This window comes from Antedon bifida, chromosome 1, assembly GCF_963402885.1.
Source record: "Antedon bifida chromosome 1, ecAntBifi1.1, whole genome shotgun sequence".
NCBI classification, from domain to species: Eukaryota; Metazoa; Echinodermata; class Crinoidea; order Comatulida; family Antedonidae; genus Antedon; species Antedon bifida.
Genome location: NC_136226.1, coordinates 31,479,393 through 31,494,658, shown reverse-complemented (window position 1 = coordinate 31,494,658; position 15,266 = coordinate 31,479,393). Strand labels below are relative to the sequence as shown.

Sequence of the window (15,266 nt, the reverse complement as noted above, 5' to 3'; positions counted from 1 at the left end):
TTACAACAAAGGCATATCTTGTTCTGTTTATCTTAGTTATTGGAGGAATTAACCCCGCAAACTGTAATGACATTAAATGTTAATAAACTCAAACCTACTCTTTGGAGTGAATGCTCCACAACACATTGTAGCAATAACATGGTATGTCACCTAGTAAATTAATGTTACTAAATATAGACACACTATGTAAAAATATCTCATCATACTGGCTATCTGTTAGGTAATACTAAATGATTCGGAACATGAAATTTAGAAGAAATAATTGTTTAGTGTGCATAATTAATGATATATCCAAGCTTAAAACATTTAAGTACGGGCTGAAATACGGTGGTGTGAGCATGCTCTATTGGTCAAAGACCTTTAGGGTGTTTTGTTAATTGAATCCGTTGGTTTAGGATGAGCTGTGTTATCACACTGTCAACTTCAATATTTAATGCTTTCAGTGCTGTGCTTTCGCTTTATGATTTATTTCTAGTGAATAATTTTTGTTTTTGTTTTGTTTTTTATATATTTAGGCAAATTGTCAAGGATAACCATAACCAATTCATTCACTATCCTTCTTAAAGGTGGCAATCCTGTTCACAAGACAAATATATACACAAGATGCTCTACATAAACAAAGTCTTATTACAAGTCTTTGGGAGTGGAGTTGTAATTTGTCATTAGAACAAATCCTGACATATGACGGGACTTGAAACCAGGACCCTTGGATTGGTAGCCAAGCATCATAACCACCAAACCACAACTCCATTAACATTTTTATATAATATAATTTAATTTGGTAATAATTATGTTGGTACGTAATTTAAATAGACATAAAAAATATAAATTTTAGAATTTAGGAATAATAGGAGGCAACTGTGAAGGTGATAATAAATCCATAATATAGGTCAGAGGTCATCAAATGCATACAATTTGAGATCATAACCAGATCAAATGGCAGAAGAATGGATTTCATGGTATGCAATTAATTGATTTCCAGCTATGATATAAATATAATAATTGCTTACCATATTAATGGTGGTGATTGGAATAATAACATATCGTTTTGTACTCAATACAAAATACCATCAGTCAAAGATTAAATGTTATTTATCATAATTGTAGTATTGTACACAGACTACAGTAAATGGAAGATGGGACAGTGATGGTCACACGTTATGTGACACACTGATAGAGAACAAGGTGTGTATAGAATTATCTATTCCTGTATCTTATGTGTATTTTAATTGGAAGACTCGAAGAAGATAATCAAGGATAATCCCAATTATTGGGAAAGCAAAATAAGCTACTGTATTATTATTTAGAAACATTTCACAATTGTTAGTACTGTATATTTTAGTTATCTATTTCGTATAGAGGGCAGCACACACATTTTTTAGTCAGAGCCATATATATAAAGAGTTACGACATTGGATTATAGTCACGTGATATGCATATCAATTTGTGTCAAACTTGTCTCCGTTAATGTATGTAAAGTATAGGAGCAAGAAAATACTTTAAACTTTTTCTTATATTTAAAAAAATGTAATTGCACATCTAACGGTGAAATATCGATGTGCACAGCGTACAGAAGTACTTGCGGCAAAGAATATTGCGCGCGCGTGCGCTAGTACATTATAAAGTTCGATTGATTGATTTTGGAACGAAACATCCCATAACTACGTCCTATTAATAACAATTATGTAATAGTTTCAATTCATAATGCATGCTTTGATGACTAAATAAAATAATAAAGTGTCGTGGATATATTTGTTAATATATTGAATAGGGTATGAACAATATTAAAATAATAAAGGCAAATTATTACAAATGAAATGATGAACGAGTCTCTGAAAGTTTGTGTCAAAAACACACAGAGAGCCATATACTGTATAAAAAGAGGGGTGAATTTGTGTGTTTTTTGTATTGGTTCATGCTTTGATGTATCCTGACTTGCATGTAGGCCCTAGCATTTATTCTTTTGTTATTATAGACACAATATATATATGTTACCAAATTAATACCATTAATAAAATTAATTAATAAAATAAAAACGGAATTCAAGCGTTATTTCATAGACAAAAAAATCTAAAAATAATGCATGAACTATAGGAAAACGCTAAACAAAAGAGACGCGCGCGCCCTCAGCGTGCGAATTCTTTGACACAAAAATGGCTTCTAATTTTCAATGTCGTAACTCTTTATATATATGGCTCTGTTTTTAGTGTTTCAGAAAACAATTATCACAAAAAAAGTTAATGAGGTTTAGAATCGTTGAGGGAGCCATCTTTACCTAAAAAAATAAGGTTATGGTTGTTTTTTTGTGACACACGACGATTTCATCTTCATCAAATCTATATATGATGGATGATGATGGAACAAGATCGTGATAAGTTGATTTAGGAACAGCACCTTTTCATATTCTTTTGATATAATTATTATATTCTAATCGTATTGCTTTTTGTGGTAGGCAAGTATCATTTTCTGCGGTTGTTTACCCTTTTTAAGCTAGGCTAGGCTGCAGGCATATTAGAGAGACCTCCCTCTCCCTCAGTTCTAGGCACTAGTAAATCACAACATTTCAGTGTAGAGAGGGCAGACATGGAGATGTTGAGCTCCTAGGTAGGCTCAGACTAGTTTTGCTAGACCACTATTGTTTTGAGGAAGTCTGTCAACTAAGTCTAAATCTATCTTTATTAAGAATTATTAGGCGTTTATTAATTCCAGTGAGAGAGAATTTTTTTTTTTCATTTTTAACCAACCACAATGACAATACATATTAATTTTTAGTCATTCAGACTTTTATTTAATAAACTTTAATTTTAACAGATTCGAAATGCCTACTGAAGGGAGCATGAAAAAGGCTAGCAAACAGCGCCTTTCAATCCGGCGTTCACACAGCTCCAGAGACGGAGGGCTTAGACATCGTGTCTATGAAAATGATAGCATTCTACCAATTGAAATTCGCTCAAGACTTCAGAAGTTGTTCGAGCAAATCGAGCATGAATTTGAGGGGGTTTATGCAGAAAATTTAGCATGTAAGTTGTTGAAAAAAAAGAATATTTGTCTCGTTGACTCTAAAAAGACTACTTAGCTCATATTTAGAGGGTGGTATTCAATGCATTCTTTTGTTATGTAGAGAGTCAACTCTAATACAATGAAAGCTCCAAATTGAGCCACAACCACCATGGATCAGGACCATCAAATATGACAAATAAGGGCTTAGTAATGTTTTAAAACTTAATAATATTTAAAACAAAAATATCTGTTCATAATATTTTTAATTATTAATCATATAATAATAATTTTGAAGAGACACATTCATTCATTCATACACATTTATTCAGTTATTTGACAGTGGAGTTGTGGCTTGGTGGTTATGATGCTTGGCTACCACTCCAAGGGTCCTGGGTTCAAGTCCCATCACATGTCAGGATTTTTTCTAAGGACAAAATTACAACTCCACTCCCAAAGACTTGTAATAAGACTTTGTTTATGTTTGTCTTGTGAACCTCTGAGGGTCCCTAATGATCAGCAATTGTTGGATGGATTACCCTCAATAAATATGGTTAAAAAAAATACAATACAAATATGCAAAAATACAGAAATACTGTATAAAACAATAAACAATAAAATAAGTCAAAAAACGAAAGAGATAAAACATTGGCTATTTCAAGCAGTCCCTGTCCTGTTCCCATTATTTTGATGTCGCCCAGTTTATGTCCTCAAATAATTCTTATGTGTTGGATTGGGAGAGCATAAATCCAAATAAAAGTCTGTTTAGACATGGTAATAAAACAAGAGAGGCTCCTCAATTATTTCTCAGTGATAAGTTTCCTTAAACTGTATCTGCACAATACTGTAATTTTAAAATAAACATCTGTACCCTTTTCTGTTTAGAACTGTAGTATATTTAAAAAATTGAAAACAAAATAATAATATAGGCAACTAATCCTCATTATTTATGAGTGCTTTAAATAATTACGCCATAAGTTATTCTTGATAAGATGCCTCTCTATGCAGTTTTTGCAAAATGGTTTTTGATTATTAATGACAAATTATTGGTCTCCAATATTCTTCCTAGTGATGATGCACTCAATAATCACTCCATTATGGTTATTAATTTATTCGTTTTTAGTCGGATGATTTTTTACAACATTTTTAATTCCTGATGTGATTTTTACAATATGGTCCTAATTGCGAATAAGCAGTGAACCTTTACGTGGTCATATTTGTGTATAAGTAGATAGACACATACCTCAATAGTACAATATCAAGGGTAACTTCAAATTATAATAATAATAATAATAATATTTGTTCTTATATAGTGCTTATTGCACAATGCTTCTAAGCGCTTCACATTATTACTCCGGTCACGATATTTCTTTTTGTACATAAGTTGGGCACACCTTATGTAAAAGATAGCCGAACTACTTCCTAAATATAACTAAACTGCACCCCGGTAATTTTTTGGATCAAGCACGTATGGAAAGATACTCCCATAATGCAACAAGTGTAATCAGTGCAAAGTTGTGTCTTGATCTAACTGGGTACCCATTTATACACCTGGAAAGACATTTTTGAAAATCTATTTGATCATTTTCAAGAACACATTGTAGATATCAAATATAAGCACATGCTCAAATCTTAAGCACATACAGTACATCTAAAATATAATGTACACACCCTAACTTTATCATACAGGTGTATACTGTGTACATCTAATGTTTTGTATCAATGTGCAAAGTCTAAAGCTCTGTCTACACTATCAAACTAGTTTGACAAAAAAAGTGTGATGTGTCCAAATATGGTAGTGATGTTCCCAAATATGGTAGTGATATTCCCAAATATGGTAAGTGATATGACATCATTATGTCCATATATGGGCACATCACATTTTTTTGTCACATAAAGTTTGATAGTGTAGACAGACCTTTACAAACATTAGTTGTTTATTAATTGCTTTATTAGAAGATTTAAGATATTTCAAATGATTTTTAGTTATCCGCATTCAGCGGATAACTCCTTGTAACTGTCCTGTTTCATCATCTTTTTTTTTTTTTTTCTGTATTCTTCTTTCTTTCTGTCATTTTTGTGCAGAGCGTATCTCTAAAACGTGTTAACATAACATTTCATAACTTTGTCAACATATGAGCGTTCACGTGAAGTTGTGCACCTGCTATTGTAAATGACGTCAGAGTTGCGTAACATGACTTACGCGCGTTTTTACGAATTTCGCGTATTTAACGTAGATCAAAAACCATATAACAATTTAAATTGAAACTTAACAAAAGTTTAAGTTATATCTTGCGCTAACTGACTGTGAAAAAAAAATGGCATGTTTCACACGAAGTTACGCGCGCACGCGGGTTTAAAATTTTATAATGCGAAAAATTAATTTCTAATCAACTTTCTACGCGTTTCATGTCATTTTGAGCATGTAAAAAATTCCCACGTGCGCGCATTTTTTTACGCGCGTGGTGCGCACGTAGCGTTGAAAACAATTTTTTTCACGTGATTTATGTTTTTCCATCCTTTTCTAGTAATTTTACCAACTTTTGAACAATTTCGACTTAAAATTACGTCATACGGGCACTTCGAATTGGATAATTTACGTGCATTTTTGATGAAAAAGTTCAAAAAATCGTCAAAATTTGTCAAAATTATGCCCTTTTTTAAACATTCGTAGTTCCTAAACTAAACGGTGAAAGTTATTTTTATTACACATTCTGGAAGTTGATGAGTTGTAGATTTTGGATCATGCATAAATATGGCTAACCGGACATTGTGACGTCACCGTATTGCCACGCGAATATAAAATATAGGATTTTTGTATCTTTCATCATAGCGCATGACATTTAATAGAGCGCATCTCCAATTATCTGTTTTCCATTTTTACCCCGATTTTTATATTATCTAGGTCAATCAACTATCTTCCGCATGAGTTAAAAATATTTTCATTTTTATGACGTCATCATGCCTAAAAATTTTAATTACGTGGGTCATTAATTTTATCTTTACAGGAAATTTCAATCTGTTATAGCTCGTCAGAATAAAACGTGATAATCATGATCAAAACGTTTTCTGGAAGCTATTGGATTGTAGATACGAATTCATGTAAACATTTTGCCAATCGGACGTTGTGACGTCATCATATGGCCAGTTGAATAAAAAAAGACGTATTTTCATATTTTGCGTAATAGTTCATCACATTTAAAAGGGTGCGCATCTATATTTTACGTATTCAAATTTCTTCTACACGTTAATATGTTGTTCCTGAGATAATTTTCTTCTGAAATTGCTATCTAAGTGTTTCATTTTGATACCGTCGCCATGTTAAAAATTGGAATAAATGGCGGGTCCCGTAATTTCACCTATTCTACACTGTATGTAATATGTATACAGATTATACTGTTTGCATGTATATACTATATGACACAAAATTGACAGAATTCAGCACTAACAGCATATCATATTTTTCAGTTCTTGTCATAATGCCATAATCTTTATCTGTGTGCAATATTCCAACGTATTACGTGCACATGGCGTTTGTCGTGGTGCGGATAACTAACTCGTCATAGTGACGAGTTTCATGTCTAGTGTTTATTTTGTGTCAGTACAAGATAAAGTGGAAGCATTGACTGAGAAGCTAGAGGCTGCCCAGCTTGGACGTACAGACGGTGTCAGTACTGACGTGGATGGTAACACTAAGGTCAAGTCCAAAGGTACTGTAACTTGTTTGTTTTACAGTCCTCATTCTGTGTACCTTTTAAAGCAAAATCTAGAAGCATAAGTATATTACTGTATGGTAATCATGTTTTTTAGTGATGGACTTAACATTAGCAATATCAAATTTAACCAAAATCCATATATATTTAATTTTAATTAAAGATGTATTGTCCCCCTGAAAAATAATTTGTTTGTTGAATGGAAGTGTATAACTTTATTAAAACTGCAAAATGGCCTATTAAAATCTCATTTTATTAATCTTAATTTTTCATGTTTTTGGGGGACAATATCTTTAGATAATTATTTCTTTTTTATAATTAATTTTAATTGTTTAAATAGTAGTTTAGTACATTTGCTGTAGTTAAAATCAAATAATATACAAACAGCATATTGGTCCCAGTATCTGAAACATCATAAACTCACATGATGTTATTGTTATCTCTCTATGATTAAAGAAACAAACTACATACACAATGGCCAGCTATGTAAACATTTCAATAATCTCTACTGACAACTAAACTTGTTTTTATTATAATCATGTCTCCTAAATGTTATATTTAATACATTTGTACTATCATTGATTGATTGTGATAATAGTGAATCACTGACTGACCTATCTCATAAACTTCATTCACATCGATTTCTTGTGTAGGACTATTTCTACATGTTTGTAATAAATAGGTTTTTGTGTACATAATGTATTTATTAATATTACTTTATATTATGTTGTTGTATTGATTTTCATGATATTAATTTCTATTGCACCAACATGCAATCTGTTGCGTTGTATATTCTATTACAACATGTTAAATTATAAATTACATATTGGATGTTTATGTTCTGATTAAATTTACTTATTGAAATCAATCGTAAATGTCAAATTATATTAAAATTTAATGATTTATTCTAGACTGTTAAATTAAATCTTGATACACTTTATAAGTGGGTGCTGTCATTCATGCAGTAACAGTTAATAATACATTAGCCTGTAGTGTTGGCAGGCCTGATTGATAGATTAATAATCTAGGTCCAAAATTAAATTTTGTTATTCAAATGTTTGTGTGTTGTATTCAACAATGTTCTTATTTTATATTTTTCAGCATCCAATCAGATTAGTCAATTAATTCGTCCTAAATCGAGGGTTGCATCTGGAAAGGTAAATAATAACTTGTAAACCACCTGTTATGCTACTGACCTAGATATCACCATAGAAACCAGATTAAAAAACACTAGATTAAAATGTTCTAATTGTTTTTTGTTGCTATTATTAATACTAACAGTATGCCATAATTTAGGATTAAACTTAAAAGATTGTTGAAATAATATGTTAGTTTTGGAATAAATTTTGATAAATAAATTTTTGTTTGTAGAATGTATTTAGCTTCAAAGGTCCAAGTAGTACGTCATTAGGTCAACTTGTAAGGTCATACAAAGGTCACCAAGATGGGGTATGGGAGGTGAGCGTGTCAAAGGGGGAGAATCCAGTTCTTGGAACAGCCTCGGCCGGTAGGTAGTTTAGTTTTCTTTTTTTTGTGTAGATTTCTTTAAATTGTAACTGTGTGAATATAATATATAGAATAAAACACATTAATTGGTATCATTGTATTTTAGAGACATGTGTGCAATAACAAAACGTTATTTTTTATTTAAATTACCTCATCTATATCAATTTAAAATTCTTGCAGTGTATTGCAATTATAAATTGAATAAATATACAAATGCAATAAATAATGAAAACTGACTTACTCTATACAATTATTATCTATAGTGTCTTAACATTGTTTTGTATAATAATTTTAAAACTACATATACATATTTCATTTTTAGATCGGTCAGCTCGCCTTTGGAGTATAGAAACAGGAACATGTCTGTTACAATACGTTGGCCATAGTGGATCTGTAAATTCAATAAGGTTTCATCCTAAAGAACCACTTGTCCTAACAGGTACGTAAGTGGTCAATATAGATATCGTTGATGGTCAGCGGTGTCCAGTGTTTTGACCAACAACAGTATCACAGCTCAGACCTAATTTTGGGATTACTATAAATAATTAAACAATCAAATCAATCTGGGGTTAATCTATCTTTCTTAAGAATTAGTTTGTTGGGTCTTTCTGAGACAGGCCTTGGCCTCTAAGTTTGATCCAATTTCATAACATCTTTATTTGTTTATATTGTTTATTGTTAAAGTTTTCATTAATTGAATTGAATTGAATGAATGTGAATTTGCATATAAATTAGACATAGAAATTATGTTTGCTCTGAGCATGGACCTATAAATTATTTATATGTCCATGCTCTGAGATATACAAAAACAGATACAAACAAAAACAATTAAATCAAGTATGAATTTACTAGAGGCTAATCTTTAGAACATTTTGTTTATAGCTTCTGGTGATAGCACAGCTCATGTATGGAAGTCTACAGTTAGCCTACCTGTTGCATCTCAAATATCAGAAGGAAATGTAAATATACCCAAATAATCATTTTTTCTAGGAACTAGATGTTCTAGTTCTCTCATGTTACATTTATTTATTATGTTAATTTCATTGCTATGTATTAATAATAATAATAATATAATATCCTGGATTTATATAGTGCCTAATATTGTGAAACCTCTAAGCGCTGAACATTATTACCCCAGTCATTTTTTGGACCAAACGCGTATGGAAACATACTCCCATAATGCAGCTAGTAATCAGTGCAAAGTTGTGTCTTGATCTAACCGGGTTCCCATTTATACACCTGGGTGGAGAGAGGCAAATGTTAGTAAAGTATCTTGCCTAAGGATACAAGCAATGCGGTGAGAGTTGGATTCGACCCTCGATCTCTCACGATCATATAGAACATATATATATATATTATGTTATTTTATTTACAGAGGTCAAATCCATCGAGTGGAGATGACCTGGATGGGTCAGATAAAGAAGACCAAGATGGTATGTTTTTATCCAACAACAAACAACTTATGATTTTGATGGACTTATTTATATTCAATTAGTTTACTTCTTAATTATTAATAATTATTTGTAATGTGAGGTGGGTGGGGTGGTATTTTATTCTTTATTTTATAGTTCTTTGTATTGTTGTTTTTTTTACATTGTTTTGTTATTTTACTGTGATTGTGATTTGTGTACTGGGCCCTCTGGGAAAAACAGTTATTTTTACTGAAGAGGATACCCAGTATAAAGAATATATTTAAAAAAAATGCACTACAGCAAGTTTCATACTGTATCTTTAATTGATGCTTGCTTCTTTCTTATTACTACTGCAGTAAGTAGATATATAATAGATACTGTTTTTGAGAAGATTGAGGCATTCCTCTTTAAGCAGTCTGTAATATTAAATGTTTTGTTTCCCCCGGCTCCATTTGAAAGCTGTAGGAAGTAAATAAACAATTTTTTAAATTTAGGTGACAGTGAGAACATCATATATGTAAAGACAGCGCAGTGTGTCATCGGAGAGCACACTGGGGTTGTCATTGCAGCGGACTGGATAGCGGGAGGCAAACAGATCGTAACTGCATCATGGGATAGGTCAGCTAATATTTATGATGTCGAAAAATCAACCACAATACAATCACTAACAGGTAAATGTTAAAAATTCTTTTGAACCTCAAAAAAAGTTTAATTTTCGTAGAGTTTGTTTGTTATTATTTGTTGTTTGTTATTGTTTATAATGGGTAACCTCTTCAGTCAAAGACTGGTCTCCCAGAGGGCCCAGTTATGATTAGTGGCTGTGATGTACTAGTACACCGGGGTAACCCCCTACTCGTCTTGAAAGATGTACTAGGTTCTTTAAAGTGCACATGAGCCAGATGTGTACACTGGACCTACGGTTTATAGTCCTTATCCGAGAAGACTCATTCTACCACCAGAACTGAGTGAGCCTCAAACCCTTGCCTATGTTATGGCTACGTAATTACGGTTCCACTGTCTTAACCGCTTGGCCACTCACTCGCAAGTGTCCAGTTTTTCATTAGACAGATTTGTTATTAAATTATTGTTGGTGCTTTCAGGCCATGATCAAGACCTCACTCATTGTTCAACTCATCCAAGTCAGAGACTGGTTGTTACCTCGTCAACAGACACAACATTCCGATTGTGGGACTTTAGAGACCGCAGCATTCACTCTGTCAACGTGTTTCAAGGTCATACAGAGTAGGTATATCATTATTTGAATTTATAAATGAATTTACTTTTGCCATGAATTTGAAAAGACATTAATTGAAATAAATAGTTGAGCTGCCAAGCTGTTAAAATAGAGATACTGCAACCTAGAGCCACAGGAACAGGTTTGATGGCACCATTCCGGTGGTGGAACGATTCTATTTGGATAAGGATTCAAAGGGAAGGGGGTAGGGGGCGCTGTTCCAATCCCACAGTAGCTTCATTTGAGATGCAAAGGAATTATCTCAATACGAACCTAGACATTTTAAGATGTATTGTCCCCAAAAAACATGAAAAATGAAGATTAATTAAATCAGACTTTGAATAGGTAACTTTTAGACCTATTCAATATATCCATCATTGCTAATAATAATAATACACTTGTTTCTGTGCAGCGCTGTTACTTCAGCATCGTTTGCGCCAAATGATAAAGTAGTAAGTGGATCAGATGATAGATCTGTAAAAGTGTGGGATTTGAAAAATATGAGGACACCTATTGCCATGATAAGAACAGACTCTGCCGTCAATAAGTAAGTACTCATAGAGATGATAATTAAATTCTAGAGAGGTGTTGTACATTGCAGTTCGCTCTCTAGTCAATTTTATAACGTCTTTGATTGTCAATAAGTAAGTACTCACCATAGAGATATAATTAAAATAGAGAGGTATTGTACATTGGAGTTCACTCTCTAGTCAATTAATATAACTTCTTTGCTTCTCACTCAAATCTACTATATTAATTATCAAAGTCTGTGTACAAATTGTATTTATTTTTATTTCGTGTTTTTTCCTAGATTATCAATTTCACCTACGAGTCATGTGATAGCAATTCCCCATGACAACCGACACATCCGATTGTACGATTTAAACGGCGTAAGGATTGGCCGATTACCAAGAAGCAACAGACAGGTACAAGTATAATATAGCATAAACTGAGAATTTAATGTTGTTCCCATACAATGTTCAATCATACTGAAACTAGAAAAGCATATTCTAGAGAATTACCTTCCGTAAATAAAGTTTAAAGATATATAGTCCCTGAAAATAATTTTTTTTTAAAATATTTTTGTTGAATATGCCATTTTAATGTCGCATAATAGTTATTCACTTTGACCAAAAATTGGATCCAAAAAAAAAATTAATTACCCGAGAAACTGTAATTTAAAGCAAAAAATAGTCAAATTATCTGTTAGACAATAGTCTTTGGTTAACATTAAAGATATATTGTCCACCTAAAAATTTTTTTTTATATGCCTTTATAATGTCATATAAAAAATACATCTTTAACCAAAGTTTTTTTTTGTCTTTTTATAAGTGAAATAATTTTTATTTATCTATTTTTTCTTACAGAAGTGAATAATTTCATTAAAACTGCAAAATGGCCTATTCAAAGTATGATTTTATAAATCATGACAATCCATCTTTAAGATGATTACCCTCTATAATAAATGTTTAAATATATTTTGCATTCTTTTGTCCACTGTAGGGTCATCACCGTATGGTGTCTTGTACAGCCTGGAATGAGGAAACATCCAACATAAACCTGTTTACATGTGGATTTGATAGACAAGTGTTAGGCTGGCATTTTAACCTACCAACGGACAAGTAGATTAAAATTATCCTACAAATAAAAACTCGAATTAGTCCTAATTTGGGTGCCTTTTCTTTTCCATTCTTTGTGATTTAGTTTTAGGGATGTTTATCTTTGTATTCTATGCGTTTCTTTCCAAAAATATACATTTATTTCTTCCTAAGCTTTGTAAAAGATAAACAAACGCTTTTGTATCAGCGGCACATGATAATGTTAAATGTTTTGAGTGCTGTGTTTCCTTTGAAATGGATTGCTACAATAAATGTAACTTTGGCGATATTTGACCTCAATATTTTACCTTAATGACTGACCTCAATGTTTGACCTCAATCATGTTTATGGGCAGCACTCTGTGTACTGTGATGAATGTTTGTTTTAAAATGCTTTACTGATGTGACTTGGCCATATCATATTTTGTAATTCCAGCAATTTGATACCTAATGTAAATAAATATAGATAAATTGAATGTACTGTAATTCAGTATTTATACACAATACCAATATAGTGGCCCATGTCAGTCTAAGACACTGTTCTCCCTTTTGGCCCTGGGTCCAATTTGAAATATAAGCAACAGTAGTACATATATGATTAATATTTTATTACACAACAAATTACTGATTTTGTTTTATAGATTAGTGAAATTGTTATTTTTAATTATTTACATACAGTAATTATGTCTTATTTTATTAATAGTATGTTCAGACTAATATACTATATTATATGTCTCTGGTATGTTTTATAATTCTTGCCAAAATATATTATTAGATATATTACTATTAAGCTTTACACTATCAAACTAGTTTGACAAAAAAAAAGTGTGATGTGCCCAAATATGGTAGTGATATGCTTAAATCATGGAACTATAATATAAGATAGTTCCATGCTTAGATATGGTAGTGATATGACATCATCATGTCCATATAAGGGCACATCACATAAAGTTTGATAGTGTAAACAGAGCTTTAGAATAACTAATAAGTATAATCCAAATTATTAATTTAATTTTTTTTTGAGGATGGGGGATATTTGTCATGCAAAGTACAATATGATAAAGGTCACTTTTTAATTTATCTTCCTATAAATTGTTTTCATAATGTTTTTGATACTATTGTAGATTACAGTATTACAATTTTCATTTTTCGATATTAATTATTAAAGATATAATTGTCCCCCTACAATTTTTTTGTTGAATATGCCATTTTAATTTTACATAATAGTTATTCACTTTGACCAAAAAATAGATCAAAAAAAATAAAATTATTATAACTGAATAATACTGGTTTTTGGTTGAAATTAAACGTTTCTTATGTAATTTTATAAGTGAAATAATTATTTTTTGGGTTTTTTTTCTCCAGAAGTGAATAACTTTATTAAAACTGTAAAATGGCCTATTTAAAGTCTGATTTTATTATTAAATCTTCATTTTTCATGTTTTTGGGGAACAATACATCTTTAATATAAAAATGTGCGAAAGGTAGAAGTTATTAAAAATGAATACTTTTCTAATATATTTGTTTCAATTATTTGGTTCAAATTAAAATGTCAAATCTTTGAATAAAGTGCAATGACCTTTAATTATGGTTATTTTTAGACTTGAGTTAAAAAAATTGCAATTGTTTTCTTTTTGTTTTTTTTTTATATCAATCAATTAATCATCGACATTTTTTCCAAAATCAAAATAAAAACATACAAATGTTTGCTTAATTAATTAATTTACTTGATTAAAGTTCAACCAACTGCTTTAAAGTTTGTAATCTATACACTGAAATTGGGGTAGTTTAAGGAAGCTATCACAATTGGAGCGGAATGAAGCAGTACATGCCGACGTATGCTTTGTTTCTCATGGTGCAAAATTGTCATCAACTTAAAATTACTTCTTGGTGAAATTATTCTTTTTTTTTTTTCAATTAAAATTTGATATTCATTTATAATCTCAATACAATTCCAAACTACAATCTACAATATAGAAATTAAAAATAATATTAAAATTCTACTAGGCCTATCAGTGTAAAATATCTTTTTTCTTTTATTGTGTGACGGTGAATAACAAAAGAATATGAAAATTTGAAGCTTATAAATGGATAATTCTTACAAAAATAACTGTTTCTCAATAATTTTCAAAATGGGCACACTGGAAAAATAACTGGATTAAATAAACATCACCTTTCAATGGCAAAAAAAGTTTTTTTTTTATTTTTCTTTTACAACAAGCATGAAAAATACATAGACCACTACGCTTATTTATTAGACGGTTTATTATATTATGTATTTATAAAAGATTTTGGTAGAAAAAAAAATAGTGAAACGCATGCAAATGAGATATTACTGAGAGGAAACGAAGAAAACAATTGGATTATCTATCTGTCGGTGTACCCTATCTGTCAATGCCAAAACGTAAGTTTGTATACACTAGTATAATCACATGGCTTCGGTAGAGGTCTTTAAACCAATATCCAATGGGATCCATTCACACATATAAGACCCTCTTTACAATTGGCTGTTTGAAAATTACAAGTATCTAAAGAATGCTTCTATTGGCTGAATACAAATACAGGGATCGTACTGTCAAATAAACACTGTACAAAACCAAAACAGCATAATTTATCACTCAATAACTAATTAATAAAATAAAATAATAAAAATATAATTTTACAGTATGTCATAATATAGATTAATACTTCAGTTATAAAAAACTAACATGTATATGGTAAAGGTATACAGTGTAAAACAATGTGCAAATATACCGCTGACTTCATCGGTGTTCTCGTCCAAACAAGTTCGAACGATTCAAGTATGG

The 15,266-nt window shown here is 31.1% G+C and overlaps 1 protein-coding gene across 1 annotated transcript; it reads left to right on the top strand.

The window, feature by feature from the left end:
- Positions 1–2,291: 2,291 nt before the first annotated feature.
- LOC144858691 (WD repeat-containing protein 37-like) lies at positions 2,292–13,716 on the top strand. Its single transcript, XM_078714790.1, has 13 exons — positions 2,292–2,452; positions 2,812–3,020; positions 6,600–6,707; positions 7,812–7,867; positions 8,082–8,217; positions 8,539–8,655; positions 9,099–9,175; positions 9,592–9,649; positions 10,123–10,299; positions 10,729–10,870; positions 11,275–11,409; positions 11,674–11,788; positions 12,366–13,716. The coding sequence occupies exons 2-13, from the start codon at positions 2,819–2,821 to the stop codon at positions 12,486–12,488; spliced, it is 1,446 nt and encodes a 481-aa protein (XP_078570916.1). The 5' UTR covers positions 2,292–2,452; positions 2,812–2,818; the 3' UTR covers positions 12,489–13,716.
- Positions 13,717–15,266: the final 1,550 nt, after the last annotated feature.

Coding starts and splice junctions, on each gene's coding strand:
- LOC144858691 (XM_078714790.1), top strand. CDS start 2,819: ATGCCTACTGAAGGGAGCATGAAAAAGGCTAGCAAACAGCGCCTTTCA. Junction 3,021..6,599: donor TTATGCAGAAAATTTAGCAT/GTAAGTTGTTGA, acceptor ATTTTGTGTCAG/TACAAGATAAAGTGGAAGCA. Junction 9,650..10,122: donor AGATAAAGAAGACCAAGATG/GTATGTTTTTAT, acceptor TTTTAAATTTAG/GTGACAGTGAGAACATCATA.